Source organism: Schistocerca gregaria, chromosome 1, assembly GCF_023897955.1.
Source record: "Schistocerca gregaria isolate iqSchGreg1 chromosome 1, iqSchGreg1.2, whole genome shotgun sequence".
NCBI lineage: Eukaryota > Metazoa > Arthropoda > Insecta > Orthoptera > Acrididae > Schistocerca > Schistocerca gregaria.
The window spans coordinates 1,076,773,094-1,076,794,341 of NC_064920.1; the positions used below are offsets into that span (position 1 = coordinate 1,076,773,094).

General features: G+C 42.1%; 1 protein-coding gene across 1 annotated transcript in view; it reads right to left on the bottom strand.

Annotated features, from left to right (window-relative positions):
* LOC126281770 (caspase-1-like) overlaps nt 1-21,248 on the bottom strand; it is a 162,443-nt gene that overhangs the window by 83,989 nt on the left and 57,206 nt on the right. The window contains exon 2 of the mRNA XM_049980971.1: nt 17,844-17,998. Coding sequence (XP_049836928.1) covers nt 17,844-17,968 — 125 coding nt within the window. The 5' untranslated portion in view covers nt 17,969-17,998. The remainder of the gene's footprint in view (nt 1-17,843; nt 17,999-21,248) is intronic.

Genomic DNA, 21,248 nt, shown 5'->3' on the forward strand with positions numbered 1-21,248 from the left:
TCGTCTGGGTCACACATCCGAAGCAGGCAATCATCGGATGGCGTATGGCGCCGTTTCTTGCGTTTTCGAGGGGACCGTTGTTTCCGGACATGTTGTTCTGTGTCAGAGTTCGGGCGACAATCTTCTGATGCGGTCTCCATTGGTAGGAAGGCAGAGGTCGGGACAATTTCAGTTTCTACTTCCATTTTCTCTTTAGGCTCGTCTTGGTGGCACAATTGATCATCGTCTTGAGGCAAGTCTGCCTAAGGCGTCGTAGAGGGGGATATGCTGTCCGCCACACTGCACTGACTGCAATATGGTGTTACGATCCTGGGCAGGAACAGCTGTTGCGGTTGCAGCCGCTGCATACGTGATGGGGAGTGAAGTAGGCGTCGCCGGGGATGGAACTTCACCAACCGGTGTCTGAGTCAGTCGTCGTTGAATGCAGGCCGAGCGGACATGTCCTTCCTGGCCACAGCCGGCGCAAGTACGCGGTTGTCCGTCGTACATGACAATGGCTCTGCAGCCGCCAATTACTAGATAGGATGGCACATGCTTCGTCAGTTCAATCTTAATTTGTCGCACTCCATTCAAGACGGGGTACGTCTCAAACGTTTTCCATTTTTCACCCAAGTGGCTTAGCACGTTGCCGTACGGTTTGAAAGCTGTCATCACAACATCTGGCGGGACTTGGAATGGCAGCTCGAAGACCCTCAGAGTGCGAAGGCCTAATCCAGCGTGGTCGATCGTGACAGTTCCTATGTGACCATCAGAATGATTAAATTTAAGTCCATGAGCGTGTCGGCACTCAACATCGGTGCACGCCTTTTCATTGATCATTTTTATGTAGACGACACTTTGTGTTATAGAAAAGTGGATCCCAATGATGTCTTGAGGTGCAATATGAAGTTCTTCCCGGATGAAACGTTCAATGTCAAGTGCTCGAGGTCTAGCGTAGTCAGCTTGAAATGTGATCTTGATTGTGGACTTGCGATACGAGTGCTCCATGGCGGTACCGAGACACGGACGCGTGACACTCGCCGCAGCGGAAGGTAAACAGTAAACACTCGCGCCCGCGGTGCGCCAACAGGGGGACACGGGACGGCGACCTTGCCCCACCGCTGCTAACAGCGGACTGCGTCACTAGACGACGAGCTGCAGACAAACTGTGATACAGAGAGGGATAGAGTAGAACGTAGTTTTTCTGTGTTGAATACAGCACTTTTCGTAACTGGTTAACCAGGTGATATGAAAGTAAGAGAGAGAGAGACTAGCGCCTTTTTAGACATCTAGCATTCAGAACCTTTATCGTTCATCCATTCAAAGTTAAGAGATGCCAGAAAAACGCAGAGAACCCAGTCTTCCTTGTGGGAGGCAGACGAGTCACTTTTAATGAGGATCAGCAATTTCAAGCTCCACTCTGGAGATGTGCTTGTAGTTGGACGTTCAATATGCTTTCAACTCCAGCTATAGATGCAACCCTTTGCCATGTGTAGATCTTTCTATCCTTGTGCACTAATCATTGGCAACGACGGTACTGCTTACACGAATACATTTATTTATCCAGATATGCATTCATTTGACTCACGCCCCAGAGCACATGTCCAGGTTTGCCATGGCTTTAGGTTATTATTATCAATGATTGTCTAACAGTTGCTTTTGAAATTTTATGTAATTAATATTTTTCGCTGGTGAGCAGTGGTTAAATTTTGTCAGATAAACAGGTCTCCAATTAAAGATTCAAATTTTTAAATCACCGCCACCAACAAACCACAACCGACATCTTCGACCGTGCAGGTGGCGTGCTGTGGCTCGACAGATTGCGCTACGCACATCTCACTGGCAGCATGCCAGCATTATCTTCGCTAGTATCACCCACGAATTGAGAAAGATTGGGAGGTCCTTCAGTTCTCACAAAGTCCTCCTTCAATTCTCTCTGAAAATTGATTTTCCCAACTATTTGCTTGTACGTGACACAGCTAAACCAGTGGTAACGGCAGTAGCACATTACGCGGTGAAACTAATCGATTAACTTAAGATAAATGTCACGAAAAATCACCAACGTATTGACGTGGAAGGACATAGGATCCTTACACATTCCCGACCTAAAAAAATAAATTTTTCTTGGAAATTTATGGTGAAATGAAGTGTAAAACTAATCAACAGAGAAGGGCTATAGTAGACAGGAAAGAAACAACAGTTAAATAATACGTAATAGTAAATTAACAAGCACATGAATTATATACATCACACGAAAACATATCAAAGAATAAGTGCAGTGAACATTAACAAAAAATCTCTAACATACGGTGTTCAGGAAAATGTCTCCATTATTCAGATCTGTAACAGTTAATGTGAATATCACTATTAATTAACTGGCAGTTTTTATGCAAAATCTCTAAGAGTTTCTTCACAAAAACAAATGCCTAATCTGAATTTTTAAAAATGTGAGTAGTAAAATGTTTAAACGGTTTATATTAAGGAAATCAGTTCTTTACTAACTGCTCTTTCCCAACTACAAGTAAGCATATTTTCACAGCAGCCATTAATAACCTTTAAGTCAGCATATCCTAGTCTGTCTTGTTAGTGCCAGTCTTTGATTAAGCAAGGTTCATTATATCAAAAAGAACCTTCATTGACATGAACAAATTCTGGAACTTGAATGGGAGACAAACTTAGCTTATTACATAGTCATGCAACAAGACTAATCCTCCATAATTAATTTTCATCCAGCAGAGGATTTTATGCTCATACGAAAATTCCTGGGTGATTAAAACTGTGTGCTGAACAGGCACTCATACATCTGACCTTCGCTTTTCACGGCGTTCTACGGATCGGAGCGTGGAATGTCAGATCCCTTAATCGGGCAGGTAGGTTAGAAAATTTAAAAAGGGAAATGGATAGGTTAAAGTTAGATATAGTGGGAATTAGTGAAGTTAGGTGGCAGGAGGAACAAGACTTCTGGTCAGGTGACTACAGGGTTATAAACACAAAATCAAATAGGGGTAATGCAGGAGTAGGTTTAATAATGAATAGGAAAATAGGAATGCGGGTAAGCTACTACAAACAGCATAGTGAATGCATTATTGTGGCCAAGATAGATACGAAGCCCACACCTACTACAGTAGTACAAGTTTATATGCCAACTAGCTCTGCAGATGATGAAGAAATTGAAGAAATGTACGATGAAACAAAAGAAATTATTCAGATAGTGAAGGGAGACGAAAATTTAATAGTAATGGGTGACTAGAATTCGAGTGTAAGAAAAGGGAGAGAGGGAAACATAGTAGGTGAATATGGACTGGGGCTAAGAAATGAAAGAGGAAGCCGCCTAGTAGAATTTTGCACAGAGCACAACTTAATCATAGCTAACACTTGGTTTAAGAATCATGAAAGAAGGTTGTATACGTGGAAGAACCCTGGAGATACTAAAAGGTATCAGATAGATTATATAATGGTAAGACAGAGATTTAGGAACCAGGTTTTAAGTTGTAAGACATTTCCAGGGGCAGATGTGGACTCTGACCACAATCTATTGGTTATGACCTGTAGATTAAAACTGAAGAAACTGCAAAAATGTGGGAAATTAAGGAGATGGGACCTGGATAAACTGAAAGAACCAGAGGTTGTACAGAGTTTCAGAGAGAGCATAAGGGAACAATTGACAGGAATAGGGGAAAGAAATACAGTAGAAGAAGAATGGGTAGCTCTGAGGGATGTAGTAGTGAAGGCAGCAGAGGATACAGTAGGTACAAAGACGAGGGCTGCTAGAAATCCTTGGGTAACAGAAGAAATATTGAATTTAATTGATGAAAGGAGAAAATATAAAAATGCAGTAAACGAAGCAGGCAAAAAGGAATACAAACGTCTCAAAAATGAGATCGACAGGAAGTGCAAAATGGCTAAACAGGGATGGCTAGAGGACAAATGTAAGGATGTAGAAGCTTATCTCACTAGGGGTAAGATAGATACTGCCTACAGGAAAATTAAAGAGACCTTTGGAGAGAAGAGAACCACATGTATGAATATCAAGAACTCAGATGGCGGCCCAGTTCTAAGCAAAGAAGGGAAGGCAGAAAGGTGGAAGGAGTATATAGAAGGTTTATACAAGGGCGATGTACTTGAGGACAATATTATGGAAATAGAAGAGGATGTAGATGAAGACGAAATGGGAGATACGATACTGCGTGAAGAGTTTGACAGAGCACTGAAAGACCTGAGTCGAAACAAGGCCCCCGGAGTAGACAACATTCCATTAGAACTACTGACGGCCTTGGGAGAGCCAGTCATGACAAAACTCTACCAGCTGGTGAGCAACATGTATGAGACAGGCGAAGTACCCTCAGACTTCAAGAAGAATATAATAATTCCAATCCCAAAGAATGCAGGTGCTGACAGATGTGAAAATTACCGAACTATCAGTTTAATAAGCCACGGCTGCAAAATACTAACGCGAATTCTTTACAGACGAATGGAAAAACTGTTAGATGCAGACCTCGGGGAGGATCAGTTTGGATTCCGTCGAAATGTTGGAACACGTGAGGCAATACTGACCTTACGACCTATCTTAGAAGAAAGATTAAGAAAAGGCAAACCTACGTTTCTAGCATTTGTAGACTTAGAGAAAGCTTTTGACAATGTTGACTGGAATACTCTTTTTCAAATTCTAAAGGTGGCAGGGGTAAAATACAGGGAGCGAAAGGCTATATATAATTTGTACAGAAACCAGATGGCAGTAATAAGAGTCGAGGGGCATGAAAGGGAAGCAGTGGTTGGGAAAGGAGTTAGACAGGGTTGTAGCCTCTCCCCGATGTTATTCAATCTGTATATTGAGCAAGCAGTAAAGGAAACAAAAGAAAAATTTGGAGTAGGTATTAAAATTCATGGAGACGAAGTAAAAACTTTGAGGTTCGCCGATGACATTGTAATTCTGTCAGAGACGGCAAAGGACTTGGAAGAGCAGTTGAACGGAATAGACAGTGTCTTGAAAGGAGGGTATAAGATGAACATTAACAAAAGCAAAACGAGGATAATGGAATGTAGTCAAATTAAATCGGGTGATGCTGAGGGAATTAGATTAGGAAATGAGACACTTAAAGTAGTAAAGGAGTTTTGCTATTTAGGAAGTAAAATAACTGATGATGGTCGAAGTAGAGAGGATATAAAATGTAGACCGGCAATGGCAAGGAAGGCGTTTCTGAAGAAGAGAAATTTGTTAACATCGAATATAGATTTATGTATCAGGAAGTCGTTTCTGAAAGTATTTGTTTGGAGTGTAGCCATGTATGGAAGTGAAACATGGACGATAACTAGTTTGGACAAGAAGAGAATAGAAGCTTTCGAAATGTGGTGCTACAGAAGAATACTGAAGATAAGGTGGATAGATCACGTAACTAATGAGGAGGTATTGAATAGGATTGGGGAGAAGAGAAGTTTGTGGCACAACTTGACTAGAAGAAGGGATCGGTTGGTAGGACATGTTTTGAGGCATCAAGGGATCACAAATATAGCATTGGAGGGCAGCTTGGAGGGTAAAAATCGTAGAGGGAGACCGAGAGATGAGTACACTAAGCAGATTCAGAAGGATGTAGGTTGCAGTAGGTACTGGGAGATGAAGCAGCTTGCACAGGATAGAGTAGCATGGAGAGCTGCATCAAACCAGTCTCAGAACTGAAGACAACAACAACAACAACCGACTGAACTATTCAAGCATTACTCGTGCGCTGCCCTCACGGCTTTATTCTGCCAGTATCTCATGTCTGCACACTAACCTTAATTCCAGGAGTGCTAATCTCAGAAGCAGGAGAATTCTTGAATTTTGGAAGGGAGGAGATGAAGTACTGCTGGAGGCCGATTCGCGAGACATGCTTAGGCAGCTCAGGCGGCAGAGAACTTTTCCACGAAAGGCGAAGTTCCATGGTCTAGCACACGGTTTTGACCTGCCAGTCTGTATCAGTAGTAATGATATCATTAACAAAGTTAAAAACCGTTCCACAATGTAAAACGGTGCAAGATGTTCGAAATTCTGAGGAAAATAGGAGTATGCTATAGAGAGAGACGGATAAGATACAATATGTGGAAGAGCCAAGAGGAAATAATAAGAGTGGACGACCAAGAACGAAGTGCTCGGATTGAAAAGGGTGTAAGACAGGCATCTAATCTTTCGCCAGTACTGTTCACTCTGTACATTGAAGAAGCAGCGATGGGAATAAAAGAAAGGTTCACGAGTGGAATTAAAATTTAAGATGAAAGGATACCAATGAGACGATTCACTGATGACATTTCTGTCCTGAGTGACAGTGAAGAAGAATTATGCGATCTGCTGAAGGGAATGTACAGTCTAATGGGTACAGAATATGGATTGAGAGTAAACCTAAGAAAGGCGAAAGTAATTAGAAGTAGCACAAATGAGAATAGCGAGAGACTTAATATCAGGATTGATGGTCAGGAAGTTGATGAAGTTAAGGCATTCTGCCAACTAGGCAGTAAAATAATTAATGACGGGCGGAGCAAGGAGGACATCAAAAGCTGACTAGCACCGGCAAAAAGGGAATTCCAGACCAACAGTAGTTCACTAGTATCAAATATAAGTCTCCATTTGAGGAAGAAATTTCTGAGAACGTACGTCTGGAGCACAGCATTGTATGGTAGTGAAACATTGACTGCGGGTAAACCGGAAAAGAAGGGAATCGAAGCACTTGAGATGTAGTGCTACAGAAGAATGTTGAAAATTAGGTGGACTGATAAGGTAAGGAGTGCTATAGACGAATTTGTCGACTGATAAGGTAAGGCTCGGCTCTGAGCACTATGGGACTTAACTGCTGTGGTCATCAGTCCCCTAGAACTTAGAACTACTTAAACCTAACTAACCTAAGGACATCACACACATCCATGCCCAAGGCAGGATTCGAACCTGCGACCGTAGCAGTCGCGCGGTTCCGGACTGAGCGTCTTAACCGCTAGACCACCGCGGCCGGCGATAAGGTAAGGAGTGAGGAGGTTTTACGAAGAAGCGGAGAGGAAAGGAATATGTGGAAATCACTGACAAGGAGAAGGGACAGGATAACAGGACATCTATTAAGATATGAGGGAATGACTTCCATGGTACAAGAAGGAGCTGTAGAGGGGGAAAACTGCAAAGGAAGACAGAGATTTGAATAAAGCCAGCAAATAATTGAGGATGTAGGTTGCAAGTGCTACTCTGAGATGCAGAGGTGACACAAGAGAGAGATTCGTGGCGGGTCGCATCAAACCAGTCAGAATACTGATGACTGAAAAAAAAAGGAAGTGCATGCACATGAAACATAATATTTCCAAGTTAAAGACATAAATGATAACAGCTACAGCTGAATTCTTTTATCTTGGCGACTCGCGCATGCCCTCCCAGACACGGGAGAGTACAGTACGTAAACTTAAGTTTAGGAGGGAGAGCGCAGTTTATGAAATAAAGGCACCAGAGCCGCATTAACCCTTTCGCTGCTACAGAGACGTGTTCCCCGCATTCCGCGCTGCACTGCTCGCCCGTGCAGACAAATGGTGTTCCGAATGCTTTGACACACTTATCATTCGATTTCACATGAAACTATTTGGCCCAAAAATTAGATTTTTACACCACTTCTTAACTGATACCTTCCCCCTATAAATGACTTTATTTTGTTTCGATGATCAATGCAGTTATTGTGCAGCATTAAATGTAGTAAACCATTGCACGAAATTTTGAAGAGTTTGCTAAGCTAAAAGTCCACAGCGTATACTTTTGGTGCAATGAAATTCAAGAAGTAAGACACTTCGACATTGTTTTTAAATAAAGAAAGTATTAAGCATCGAACAATGTTTGAACTCAGAACCTTTTACTTAGCAGCTAAATACCATAAACATTACGCTAATGCAGCTCGCCATTCAATAGAATCCTGGAGTACTTTAAAGAATCACTCCAAATACCGACAAACAGTGTTGGTATGACTATGAATTACTCACGCTTCGTCGAAGTACAACAGGAAATAAACAATTACCGCTGTTCTTTATTGCGAAAAAGCGGTTAGTGGGAATTAATTTCCTTGCTATCGCCTGAATTAGGAGGCTTATTGCTTGTTTGGTTTAATTAATTAATAGAACATGAAGCAATTGGTATAAAGAATGCTTTTTCCAAACTTTCTATAAAAGGAAGTCTGCTATCAAGACATTGCTTTTGTTCAATTGCTTCATTTATGACTGAACGTTTCTAAAACTGAAGACACTCCTCCGTGCTCTGCACTGCAGTCGAGCTCTAGCAACGTCTGACTGTTCTGTGACGTCAGATGCGCAGAACGAACCTAAACTCGGCCGCTGTCGTAAATGACGCGCACTTTAGTAGGTTTAGAAATGAGAATCAGAGAAGGGAAGAGGATAGAGTTAGAAATGTAGCTAACAGTTTGCATCGGTAAATACATATTTGTGCATAAATACCTCAGAATTTGGAACACTCAGATCTGAACAAACGTTACGTGTACTGTGCTTTTAAAGAAACTGGCCGGCACTTAGATCGTCAGACGCATCACCGCCCTACACGGCTTTGTTCATAAACACACCAGTTCCATAAGGCCAGCTGTGGAGTGCAGTCCGCTTCACGTAGTCTTGCGTTGCAGCGCCGCGGAGCGGGTGGTAGCCCAATTCCTGGCACCACAGGAAGTGACGTAGGCCCACGAGTCAAACAGGCGGCGGCGCCTCTCCCCCTCGCACAGCAGCCAAACTGCATTTGTACACCTGTTAACTTGGAATTGGGTATTTACGCAGAAACGAGACTTGTATCTTTTACTGGAATCCCCTATCATGGAGTCATTACTCATAGAACGATCGTAAATCCGTATGCCCACTAAAGTGCGCTTCATATATGTTGGCGGCCGAGTTTAGGTTCGTTCTGTGCACCTGACGTCACAAAACACAGTCAGCCAATGAACAGAGAACGACGTTGCCAGAACTCAACTGCAGTGCAGAGCACGGAGGAGTGTCTTCAGTTTTAGAAACGTTCAGTCATAAATAAAGTAATTGAACAAAAGCAATGTCTTGATAGCAGACTTTCTTTTATAGAAAGTTTGGAAAAAACATTCTTTATACCAATTGCTTCATATGCTATTAATTAATTAAACCAAACAATCAATAAGCCTCCTAATTCAGGCGATAGCAAGGAAAGGTGTTTGTATCATTCTCACTAACCGCTTTTTCGCAATAAAGAACAGCGGTAATTGTTTATTTCCTGTTGTACTTCGACGAAGCGTGAGTAATTCATAGTCATACCAACACTGTTTCTCAGTATCTTGTGTGATAGTTTAAAGTCCTCCGGGAAATAATTGAATGTCGAGCTTCGTTAGCGTAATGGCTGCTACACGAAAGATTCTGAGTTCAAACCTTGATCAGTGCTTAATATTTTCTTTATTTAGAAACAATATCGAAGTGTCTTGCTTTATGAATTTTATTCGTTTGAGTGTAATTTTTTGAAATTTCTAGTGGCAACTAAAATCCACCATATGGAAAGTATACGCTATGGACTTTTTACCTCTGCAAACTCTTCAAAATTTCGTGGAATGGTTTACTGCATCTAATGCTGCACAATAACTGCGTTGAACATCGAAACAAAATTAAGTCATTTATGGGGGGGAAGGTATCAGGCAAGAAGACGTGAAAAAATCAAATTTTTGGGGCAAATTAGTTTTTGTGAAATCGAATGATAAAGTGTGTAAAAGCAGTCGAAACACCATGTATCTACACAGGCGAGCAGTGCTATGATGACAAAATCTCGCACATCTCGGAATGCGGGGAGCACGTGTCTGTAGCAGCGAAAGGGTTAATGCGGCCGTGGTGGCTGTTCTTCATAAACTGCGCGCTCCCCTCTAAACGTAAGTTTGCGAACTATATTATGGCGCTGCTTCTCTTGGCGCGTACAACTGGCAACGCAGCAATCTCCCACGTCTGGGCGGGCATGCGCGAACCGCCAGGATAAAAGAATTGAACTATAATAATTTGTTTCAGCTGTACTAGATACGATAGAATTGAGGTCATGCCAAAGTGATTATTGGTTGCATGAGGCACCACATCGTGTATGAAATGAGAGACTAGATGTTGTAAACAATACGTTATACCATTTACATCGAGCGTCGATCTTAAATTACAACATATTACAAATTTGTGTATTTTGTTCAGGACTAGTAATCCGTGAGACTCCATAATACGGGGGTCACTCCAAAAGAAATGCACACTATTTTTGTAAAAATACAGTTTTCATTCTGCATATGTGAAAGTTTTTACTGTGTTTAGATACATATTTCCCGCTTGTTTTCAAACTTAGTTCAATCTGTTCCCGTGAGTGGCGCCGTCACAGCATGTCTTCTAGATGGCTGCTACACTTGACTTTCGTGCTGTGAAAACGAGACAGTGGGAAAGATTGACAAGAGGTTGGAAAGAAAAGATGTATGGGAATGCTGTTGTCGATCGCAATACAGTTAGTCGGTGGACAGGCAGGTTACGTGATGAAAGCGGGAGCGGCAATATTGAGGATTGTCCTCGCAGCGGCAGGCCTCGTACTACACACACTCGAGACAATGTGCAGAGAGTTAACGAATTGCTGGCCGGAGTGGTCGAGCAGTTCTAGGCGCTACAGTCTGGAACAGCGCGACCGCTACGGTCGTAGGTTCGAATCCTGCCTCGGGCATGGATGTACGTGATGTCCTTAGGTTATTTAGGCTTAAGTATTTCTAAGTTCTAGGTGACTGATGGCCACAGCAGTTAAGTCCCATAGTGCTCAGAGTCATTTAGAGCCAGTTAACGAATTGGTGACTGCTGACAGACACATCACAGTGAACGAATTGTCACGCTACGTTGACATAGGGGAAGGAAGTATTTGCAGAATACTGAAAGTGTTGGCATTAAAAAAGGTTTGTGCCAGGTGGGTTCCCAGGATGTTGACAGTGGCTCACAAAGAAACAAGAAAAACGGTATGCATCGAACTTTTGGAACAGTACGAGAATGGTGAAGATGAATTTCTTGGAAGAATTGTGACAGGTGGTGAAAAATGGCTCCATCATTTTTCACCAGAGACGAAGAGGCAATCAGTGGGGTGGTATCATGCAAATTCACCCAAGAAAAAAAATTGAAAACCGCACCTTGTGCTGGAAAAGTTATCGCTACGGTGTTTTTTGATTCGAAAGGACTCTTGCTTGTGGACATCATGCCAAGTGGAACAACCATAAGTTCTGATGCATATGTGATGCCGCTAAAGAAACTTCAAGCTCAACTGAGTCGTGTTCGACCACATCAGCAAAAGCCACGGAAGCGATCACAAAACTCTAATGGAGAACACTGAAACACCTCCCTTATAGTCCTGACCTGGATCCATGTGACTATTATCTCTTTGGGAAACTGAAAGACTCTCTTCGTGCAACAAGGTTTGTAGATGATGGCTCCCTTGTGCACTCTGCCAAACAGTGGCTCCAACAGGTTGGTCCAGAATTTTTACCGTGCGGGTATACAGGCGCTGGTTCCAAGATGGCGTAAGGCAGTTGTGAGGGATGGAAATTATGTGGAGAAATGAAAATATTGTTCCTAAAGGATGTATCTACACACTGTAAAACTTTCAAACAAGTAGAATAAAAAATAATGTGCATTTCTTTTGCAGTGACCCTCGTAGCAGATACTGATAGCAGATATAATTGTCGCTAGTACGTTACCACCCAGTAACGAGTTAAAAGCTTTAGAAAGGCACTTTGTCTGTTGTGCTGAGTGAGCGAACAAGCTCAGATCTGCCTTCGTTGACGTACCGGTACACGCCACCGCGTGTCGTTCTCGTTCGCCTCGGTTCCTATGTGTAACTTATTAGGAGTATCATGTGAAACAAAACTCGCGCCACCGCATCGTAAAACTCGTCAACAACAGTCACACACAAAAATTTGAGCCTGTGAAACTACATAACTATAAATAAATTCACTTAAGAAAACAATGATGAATTTCTGCAAAAGTCAAAGATCTGAAAGTCATATTGAGTTGCTATCACTTGGTAGTAAACCTCAAATTCCTCTTCCTCCTCCATTCTCGTTTTCTCATTTCAAAACACAATTCTCGTCCTTCTCTTCGCGCTGTTTTTTATCTACTGCATTACTTTAAATTCTTCTTTAGAACTGCTATGAAGTTACGATTGTTGGCCTCCGCGCTGTTGCCAAGTACATTATAAATGTTGTTCTGTCGATCCTTGTTCAAATATTCACCTGCCAATTTGGTTTTGAACTTTCCAGATGTTATAAATTTCGTTAAGCAGTCACCAACATACATATTTTATTTTGCAAAACCTCATCTGTCTCACCGGGAATTCATGGAGTGGAAACTTTAAACTGTCCGTTGACAGTGAAATCGTCGATCTTCTCACTGAAGCAGCAGGTATCATTATGGAGTCCCTGCGTCGACAAATGAATATTCTCTCGTATCAAATTTTGACTGAAATCCACGCGATGCAGATCGTTAACAGTAATTTCAAACTGAGCAGAAATCAGCTTGATGGTGGCATTAATTTCGCCACATGACTTTTGCAGGCCAATAATTTCGTCACGAAGTACTGCACTCGGTTTAGCAGACTGATGAATTGTTCGTGTGAGGTTAATTCCGTTTGAAGTTCAACTACTCCGGTAAAACATCAAATCTCAGACATCGCTGCTGCTGGAAACAGATCCTGCAAGAGTGGGACTAGCGACGGCTGAAGAGAATCTTCCAGCGGGAAAGAAGTCCAACCCTTCTGCAAATTGCTGTACATTTCAATGCCGGGCCACCAACAAGTGTCACTGTGGAAACCATTCAACGATCTGTGGAAACCAAAGGCCGACTCGTGTACCCTTGATGGCTGCACGACACAAAGCTTTACGCCTCGCCTGGGTCCATCAACACGTACATTGGACTGTTGATGACTGGAGACATGTTGCCCGGTCCGACTGTCTCGTTACAGATTGTATCTAGCAGATGGACGTGAACGGGTATGGAGACAACCACAAGAGTCCATGGACCCTACATGTCAACAGGGGACTGTACAAGCTGTTGGAGGCTCTGTAATGGCGTGTACAGCTGGAGTGATATGAGACCACTGATGCTTCTAGATACGATTCTGGAGGGGGGTACGTACGTAAGCAACCTGCTTTATCACCTATGGAAGGGGTTTCTTTCAATAATTGATGACTAGTGACCTTAGGCGGGTCAGGCAAATGTCGGTGGGTTTTATCAAGAATGCTTTGTCTTGTTCACTTTGCCAACTGAATCGGGTCGTTGTCTCTCGCTGAAGGCCTGTTATGAGACCCAACCTGTTAATTAAAACTGTCCCTTCACTAATATTGATTAATATTTAATAACTAAATAGTGTTCAGGGAACTGATCGTGCCATACGCTCATTTCATTTCACGAGCAGGACAGCGCCCAAAACGCCTCCTCGCGGAACGCCAGATATCACTTCTGTTTAACTCGATGACTTTCCATCATTTACTGCGTACTGTGACCTTTCTGAAAGCAAATTACGAATTCAGTCGCACAACTGTCACGATACTCAGTAGGCGCGCAATTTGATTCGAAGTCTCTTGTGAGAATTGGTGCCAAGAACCTTCTGGAAATCTATAAATATGGGATAAATCTGAGATCTCCTATCGATAGCACTCATCACTCTGCACGAATAAAAGTCAGGTGTGTTTCAGAAGAACGATATTTTCTGAATCCATACTGACTATGTGCCAATGGACAGTTTACTCCCGAGGAAGTTCGTCACGTTTTAACACATTATGTGTTCCAAAATCCTACTGCAACTCGAAGTCAGTGATATGAGTCTGTAATTCATCGGATTACTCCTATTTCCTTTCTTGACTATAAGTTTGCCCTGTGCAACTTTCCTGTTCAGAGATACGAGTCTTTCGTGTAGCGAGCGCATGTGTATGGCTGCAAAGTATGGGGCTATTGCATTGGCATGCTCTGAAAGGAACCTAATTGCTATACTATTTGGACTGGAAGCCTTGCCTTTATTAATTGATTTAACGTACTTCGCTACACCGATGATATTTACTTCTAAGTTAATGTTGCCAACTGCTCTTGACTTCATTTGTGAAATATTTACTTCGTCTTATTTGGTAAAGGAATTTTGGAAAACTGGGTATAGTAACTTCCCTTTAGTGACGCTGTGATCGGTAATATTACTACTGGAATTATGCAGTGAAAGTTTTGACTGTGTCTTGCCGCTGGTGTACTTTACGTATGACCAGAATCTCTTTGCATTTTCTGTTCTATTTCGAAACAGTTCTCGCCTTGAAGAACGAGCTATCTCCCGAGTTTCGGTAAAACATCACCAGAATTGGAAATCTTGTGCTTTTTTGGTTCTTTTTTTAAATTTGGGATGCTTTTTTCGTTGCTTCTGCAACAGTGTTCTGACATGTTTTGTGTACCTTGGGGAACCAGTACCGTCCTATTTCTGGCCTACACTTACATAGTTAGTTGGGAGAAATGGAGACTGACTGCTAGGAAGGCATCAAGTGAATTTTTATGTTCTTTTCTAAACAGATTTATTTTGTGTTTGTGTTGCGGTGATCAGTCTCGCTCCGACTACCTTTTGCTCACTAACTTCTGTATCCTTCATGATGGTTCCTATTTAGTCCGGACTATTCGTTACTAAGAGATGAAGTACGCTTTCGCCACCATTTACACTTCCAGTGGGCTGCTGAACTAATGGCTCAAAACAATCTTTGGAGAAAGTGTTTAAAACAGTTCCCGACGATGTTCCATACCTATCACCAACCTATTCACTCAGATAGTTGTGAGTGAAATAAGAGTGTAGTGCTGTTGGTTAGTCATATTACCGTGTTAGCAGCGCTTCGTTTCAGTTACGATCGGTCGATTCAGAAGTAGTTAAGGACTTGAAGCAAAACATTATATTTTAACGATATTAGAGACACAGTTATTTCCCATAATATTAACTTCCTGTTGATGTCTCAAGTATCTGTGTTATCTGCGCTGTTGTTTTGTTGAAAAATAAACGAAATCGTAATGTTATTCAGTTTTCCTTCTTCTTCTTCTTCTTCTTCTCCTCTTATCTTTTAGATAAGCTACTTCATCATGGTTTGAGGGGGGCAGTGCACAAATGGTTTAATTCCTACTTTACTGAAAGATTTCAGAAAGTTGAAATAAGTGGTTCATGTAATATTAAAACAACAACTGATTCCTCAAACTGGGGGGGGGGGGGCTATCAAGTACTGGGTCCCGCAGGGTTCGGTCTTAGGTCCTTTACTGTTCTTGTTATACATTAATGACTTACCATTCCAAATTGATGAAGATGCAAAGTTAGTTCTTTTTGCTGATGATACAAGTATAGTAATAACATCCAAAAACCGAGAACTAAGTGATGTAATTGTAAATGATGTTTTTCATAAAATTATTAAGTGGTTCTCAGCAAACGGACTCTCCTTAAATTTTGATAAAACACAGTATATACAGTTCCGTACAGTAAATTGCACAACTCCAGTAATAAATATAGACTTTGAACAGAAGTCTGTAGCTAAGGTAGAATTTTCAAAATTTTTAGGTGTGTCCATTGATGAGAGATTAAACTGGAAGCAATATATTGATGGTCTGCTGAAACATCTGAGTTCAGCTACTTATGCTATTAGGGTTATTGCAAATTTTGGTGATAAGAATCTCAGTAAATTAGCTTACTATGCCTACTTTCATTCACTGCTTTCGTATGGCATCATATTCTGAAGTAATTCATAGTTGAGTAGAAAAGTATTGATTGCTCAAAAACGTGTAATCAGAATAATTGCTGGAGCCCACCCTCGGTCATCCTGCAGACATCTATTTAAAGATCTAGGGATCCTCACTGTAACCTCACCGTTTATATATTCACTTATGAAATTTGTTGTTAATAATCCAACCCTGTTCAAAAGTAATAGCAGTGCGCATAGCTGTAACACCAATAGAAAGGATTATCTTCACTATGCAGGGTTAAATCTGACTTTGCCACAGAAAGGGGTAAATTATGCTGCCACAAAAGTCTTTGGTAACCTACCAAACAGCATCAAAATCCCGACAGATAGCCAACCAACATTTAAAAATAAATTAAAAGAACTTCTAGATGACAACTCCTTCTAGTCACTGGCTGAATTTTTAGATATAAATTAAGGGAAAAAAACTTAAACATTAGTGTCATGCAATATTTTGTGTGATGTAATATCTTGTACAGACATCTTTTTTAACCTGACACGTTCCACGTCATTACGAAGTGTCGTATTCATGATCTGTGCAACAAGTATTAATCTAATCTAATCTAATCCAGGTCTCACTACTAGAAGGTTGTATTAGTTTATAATGTGAATTACATTGTCAAACGACAACCATTTTTAACTTGTTCGCAGTTTCTTTCGTAATAGAGTGCATAACCCTGAATTCCTACTAATGAAATCTTTTGTGAACATTTTTCCTATTTTCGCCTTTTAAATCAGTTGGAATTTGTCGGTTTGATGATGAAACGAACGCGCGCCATAAGCGCGCTATCGTTTTCACATTTCAAAATTCGTCAGACAATGCAGTCCATGTTTCTACCGAAGTCCAACTGTAATTATTACTATTGCGCAAACTACTTCGTTGCATTGAAAATTAAGAAGGACAAACTCACCACTTCCCGACGACGACTTCTGCACTGAAATTTACTGAAAACAGCTTCAGGCGGATGAGGAGTTCCTGTTGGCGTTTAATGATCTACTGTTACTCCCTGGTCCATCCCATTTCTTATTCCCATAGCCTCGTTCGTGGTTCCCAACAACTCCACAACTGTTACAGTATGGCTGCGACAATGCTTCTGAATGTGGACTAATATGACCGAAAAGGTAATTCGTTACAAAATCAGTTCATGCTGAAAGAAAACTGTTTGAAGCTCAGTACATCATTTGCCCGCAGCTCGTGGTCTTGCGGTAGCGTTCGCGCTTTCCACGCACGGGGTCAGGGATTTTTCTCTACCTCGAGACGACAGGGTGGTGTTGTGTTGTCATCATCATCATTATTTATCCCCATTACAGTCGGACGAAGGCAGTGGCAAACCAAGTCCGCTAGGACCCTGCCTAGTCGGCGGTGCGTGTCTCCCGCATCGTTCCCTACGCTCCTCGGAGTATGGGACTTCATCATCACATCATTTGTAAATTTTATAGCTATATGCATTCCTTTTCTTGCTAACAATATGGTGTTTCCTTCCTTCGCCAATATTTTATTTTCTTATCTCGCAATAAATTTAACACGTTAGGAAGGAGAAAACACTACAGTCTGTCACCAGTCGGAATTAATAGGAATATAACGATGATCGAAAGAAGAGAAGAGAATTAATCAAAGATGACAATCAGGTTAAATACAGATGAACATTAATAACTGAAATTTAAATACAAAGTAATCGTTAAGAGTTTGTGTGAAACCCCTTGCTGTCTGAGAAAAATATACCATTCATACAAACAAGTGACAAGTTGTCTCACCACTCATGGAACATGGAAATAACTAGCATGCGCTATCACGCAAAGGATGCCAGAAGGACACCAGACAATCGAACTCCAGCCTCTTTGTAAGAAAGATTAATTACCTGATCGAATCGGCGTAATCCCACGGTAATGCTTTACTCTTCTCGCGACATAGATACGCTCAATCTTTTAATTTCAGACAAAGAATTTTATCAGCTCTTGATCTTCGGTAATCTGGTACTTGTTGTATATTTTTCAAGATGTTTCGCGACTGGTCTGAGGAGTATTGGAACTTCGGAAGTTCACAGATTGAAAAGTCTCCATACCGTCCAGAATCGCGGCTTCTGATGCAATGCATTTGATTTACACGGCTTTGATACTTACGCAAAGCTTCTAGCTTGGTGAGTGTATTTAATGTTCTCTCTTCTGTACTGTTGGAGGTTCGTCATTGGGGCTGCAATGTCCGCTTCCTTGGAGACCTCGCTGCGTCCGGCATGACGGTGTTCCATCTTTGTTTCTTCTCTGCTGAATGGTTTACTCTGGAACAAGTGAAAAACATGAGGATAATGCTTACAAATCTATCCCTGTATCACCATAAGTGCTCCACAAAACACCAACTGCAAGAGTTTCATTTCGAGACAGAGTGCATACCAAGTGAGTACATCGTTGTGCTTTCTCGCCTACCACTGAAACTTGAACAACACAAGGTGCAACTACAAATATCAGAAACCAGTATGTGTCCAATGTGAAGGGTAACACAGGAGGTAGCTACCAGGAAGGTACTAAGAAACTTGCTGTGACAGAGGAACATCGTCCAGTGTACATCATTAGTAAACATGGAGAATGAATGTGCCGGAAAGCAGAAATTAAGAACCTATACCTGTCACAGAGTGGAGTACTGTAGACAGTGTGTTACAAAAAATTACGGCCAAACTTTCAGGAAACATTCCTCACACACAAATAAAGAAAAGATGTTATGTGGACATGTGTCCGGAAACGTATGTACTGTACTTCCTCGATTCACCTCCAGCTGGCCCAATTGAAGGAAGGTAATGTTGACTTCGGTGCTTGTGTTGACGTGCGACTCATTGCTCTACAGTACTAGCATCAAGCACATCAGTACGTAGCATCAACAGGTTAGTGTTCATCACGAACGTGGTTTTGCAGTTGGTTTTGCAGTCAGTGCAATGTTTACAAATGCGGAGTTGGCAGATGCCCATTTGATGTATGGATTAGCAGATGACAATAGCCGTGGCGCGGTACGTTTGTATCGAGACTGATTTCCAGAACGAAGGTGTCGCGACAGGAAGACGTTCGAAGCAAATGATCGGCGTCTTAGGGAACACGGAACATTCCAGCTTATGACTCGCGACTGGGGATACCTAGAACGACGAGGACACCTGCAATGGACGAGGCAATTCTTCGTGCAGTTGACGATAACCTTCATGTCAGCATCAGAGAAGTTGCTGCTGTATAAGGTAACGTTGACCGCGTCACTATATGGAGAGTGCTACGGGAGAACCAGTTGTTTCCGTACCATGTACAGCGTGTGCAGGCACTATCAGCAGCTGATTGGCCTCCACGGGTACACTTCTGCGAAAGGTTCGTTCAACAATGTGTCAATCCTCATTTTAGTGCAAATGTTTTCTTTACGGATTCGGCTTCATTCCAACGTGATCAAATGGTAAATTTTCACAATCAACATGTGTGGGCTGACGAGAATCCGCACGCAATTGTGGAATCACGTCATCTACACAGATTTTCTGTGAACGTTTGGGCAGGCATTGTTGGTGATGTCTTGATTGGGTCCCATGTTCTTCCACCCACGCTCAATGGAGGACGTTATCATGATTTCATACGGGATATGTGCTAGAACATGTGACTTTACAAGTACGACACAACATGTGGTTCATTCACGATGGATCTCCTGCACATTTCAGTCGAAGTGCTCGTACGCTTCTCAACAACAGATTCGGTGACCGATGGATTGGTAGAGGCGGACCAATTCCATGGCCTCCACTCTCTCCTGACCTCAACCTTCTTGACTTTCATTTATGGGGGCATTTGAAAGCTCTTCTCTACGCAACCCCGGTATCAAATGTACAGACTCTTCGTGCTCGTATTGTGGACGGCTGCGATACAATACGCCATTCTCCAGGGCTGCATCAGCGCATCAGGTACTCCATGCGACGGAGGGTGGATACATGTATCCTCCATAATGGAGGACATTTTGAACATTTCCTGTAACAACGTGTTTGAATTCACGCTGGTACGTTCTGTTGCTGCGTGTTTCCATTCCATCATTAATGTGATTTGAAGAGAAGTAATCAAATGAACTCTAACATGGAAACTAAGCATTTCCGGACACATGTGCCCATAACATATTTTGTTTCTTTGTGTGTGAAGAATGTGTTCATTAGGCATATGCGAACACGGTCAGTTATATAAAATCCAGTAGGCCTATAAGGAAGGGGGAGGCTACACGCTTACTGAAAACATGTGAAGTGTGAGAAAACAAAGTCAGTCACTGTGAACCCCAACGAAACAAACAATAGCCGTTTTCTTCTACGAGGGCCATTACTTAGGTCTATGAGAGAAGGGACATAAGCTCTAGTACTGATCGAATTTTTCTCAAAATATGTAAAAACCTATCCACTAAAAAATCCGCGGGTAATAAAGTGAGGGAACAAAGCATTTTCGTGTAAAATATGGGCGAAAACTCTGAAACAGCATAATATGGAGACGTTTATTTCACACAATCGACTGCTTCGAAGCCTGTGAAAAGTAATATTTATGTCCTATTACACTACTGTCCATTAAAATTGCTACACCAAGAACAAATGCAGATGATAAATGGGTATTCATTGGACAAATATATTATACTAGAACTGACATGCGGTCGTGCATTATCCTGCTGAAATGTAGGGTTTCACAGGGATCGAATGAAGGGTAGAGCAACTGGTCGTAACACATCTGAAATGTAATGTCCACTGTTCAAAGTGCCGTCAATGCGAACAAGACGTGTAACCAATCACACCCCATACCATCACACCGGGTGACACGCCAGTATGGCGGTGACGAATACACGCTTCCAATGTGCGTTCACCGGGATGTCGCCAAACACGGATGCAACAATCATGATGCTGTAAACAGAATCTGGATTCATACGAAAAAATGACGTTTTTCCATTTGTGCACCAAGGTTCGTCGTCGAGTACCCCATCGCAGGCTCTCCTGTCTGTGATGCAGCGTCAAAGGTAACCGCAGCCATGGTCTCCGAGCTGATAGTCCGTGCTGCTGCAAACGTCGACGAACTGTTGCCGCAGATGGTTGTTGTCATGAAAACGTCCCCATCTGTTCACTCAGAGATCGAGACGTGGCTGCACGATCCGTTACAGTCATGCGGATAAGATGCCTGTCATCTCGACTGCTAGTGATACGTGGGCGTTCCGTATTACCCTCCTGAACCCACCGAATCCATATTCTGCTAACAGTCATTGGATCTCGACCAACGCGAGCAGCAATGTCGCGATACGATAAACCGCATTCGCGATAGGCTACAATCCGACGTTTATCAAAGTCGGAAACGTGATGGTACGCATTTCTGCTCCTTACACGAGGCATCAGAACAACGTTTCACCAGGCAACGCCGGTCAACTGCTGTTTGTGTATGAGAAATCAGTTGGAAACTTCCGTCATGACAGTACGTTGTAGGTGTCGCCACAGGTCCCAACCTTGCGTGAATGCTCTGAAAAGCTAATCATTTTCATATCACAGCATCTTCTTCCTG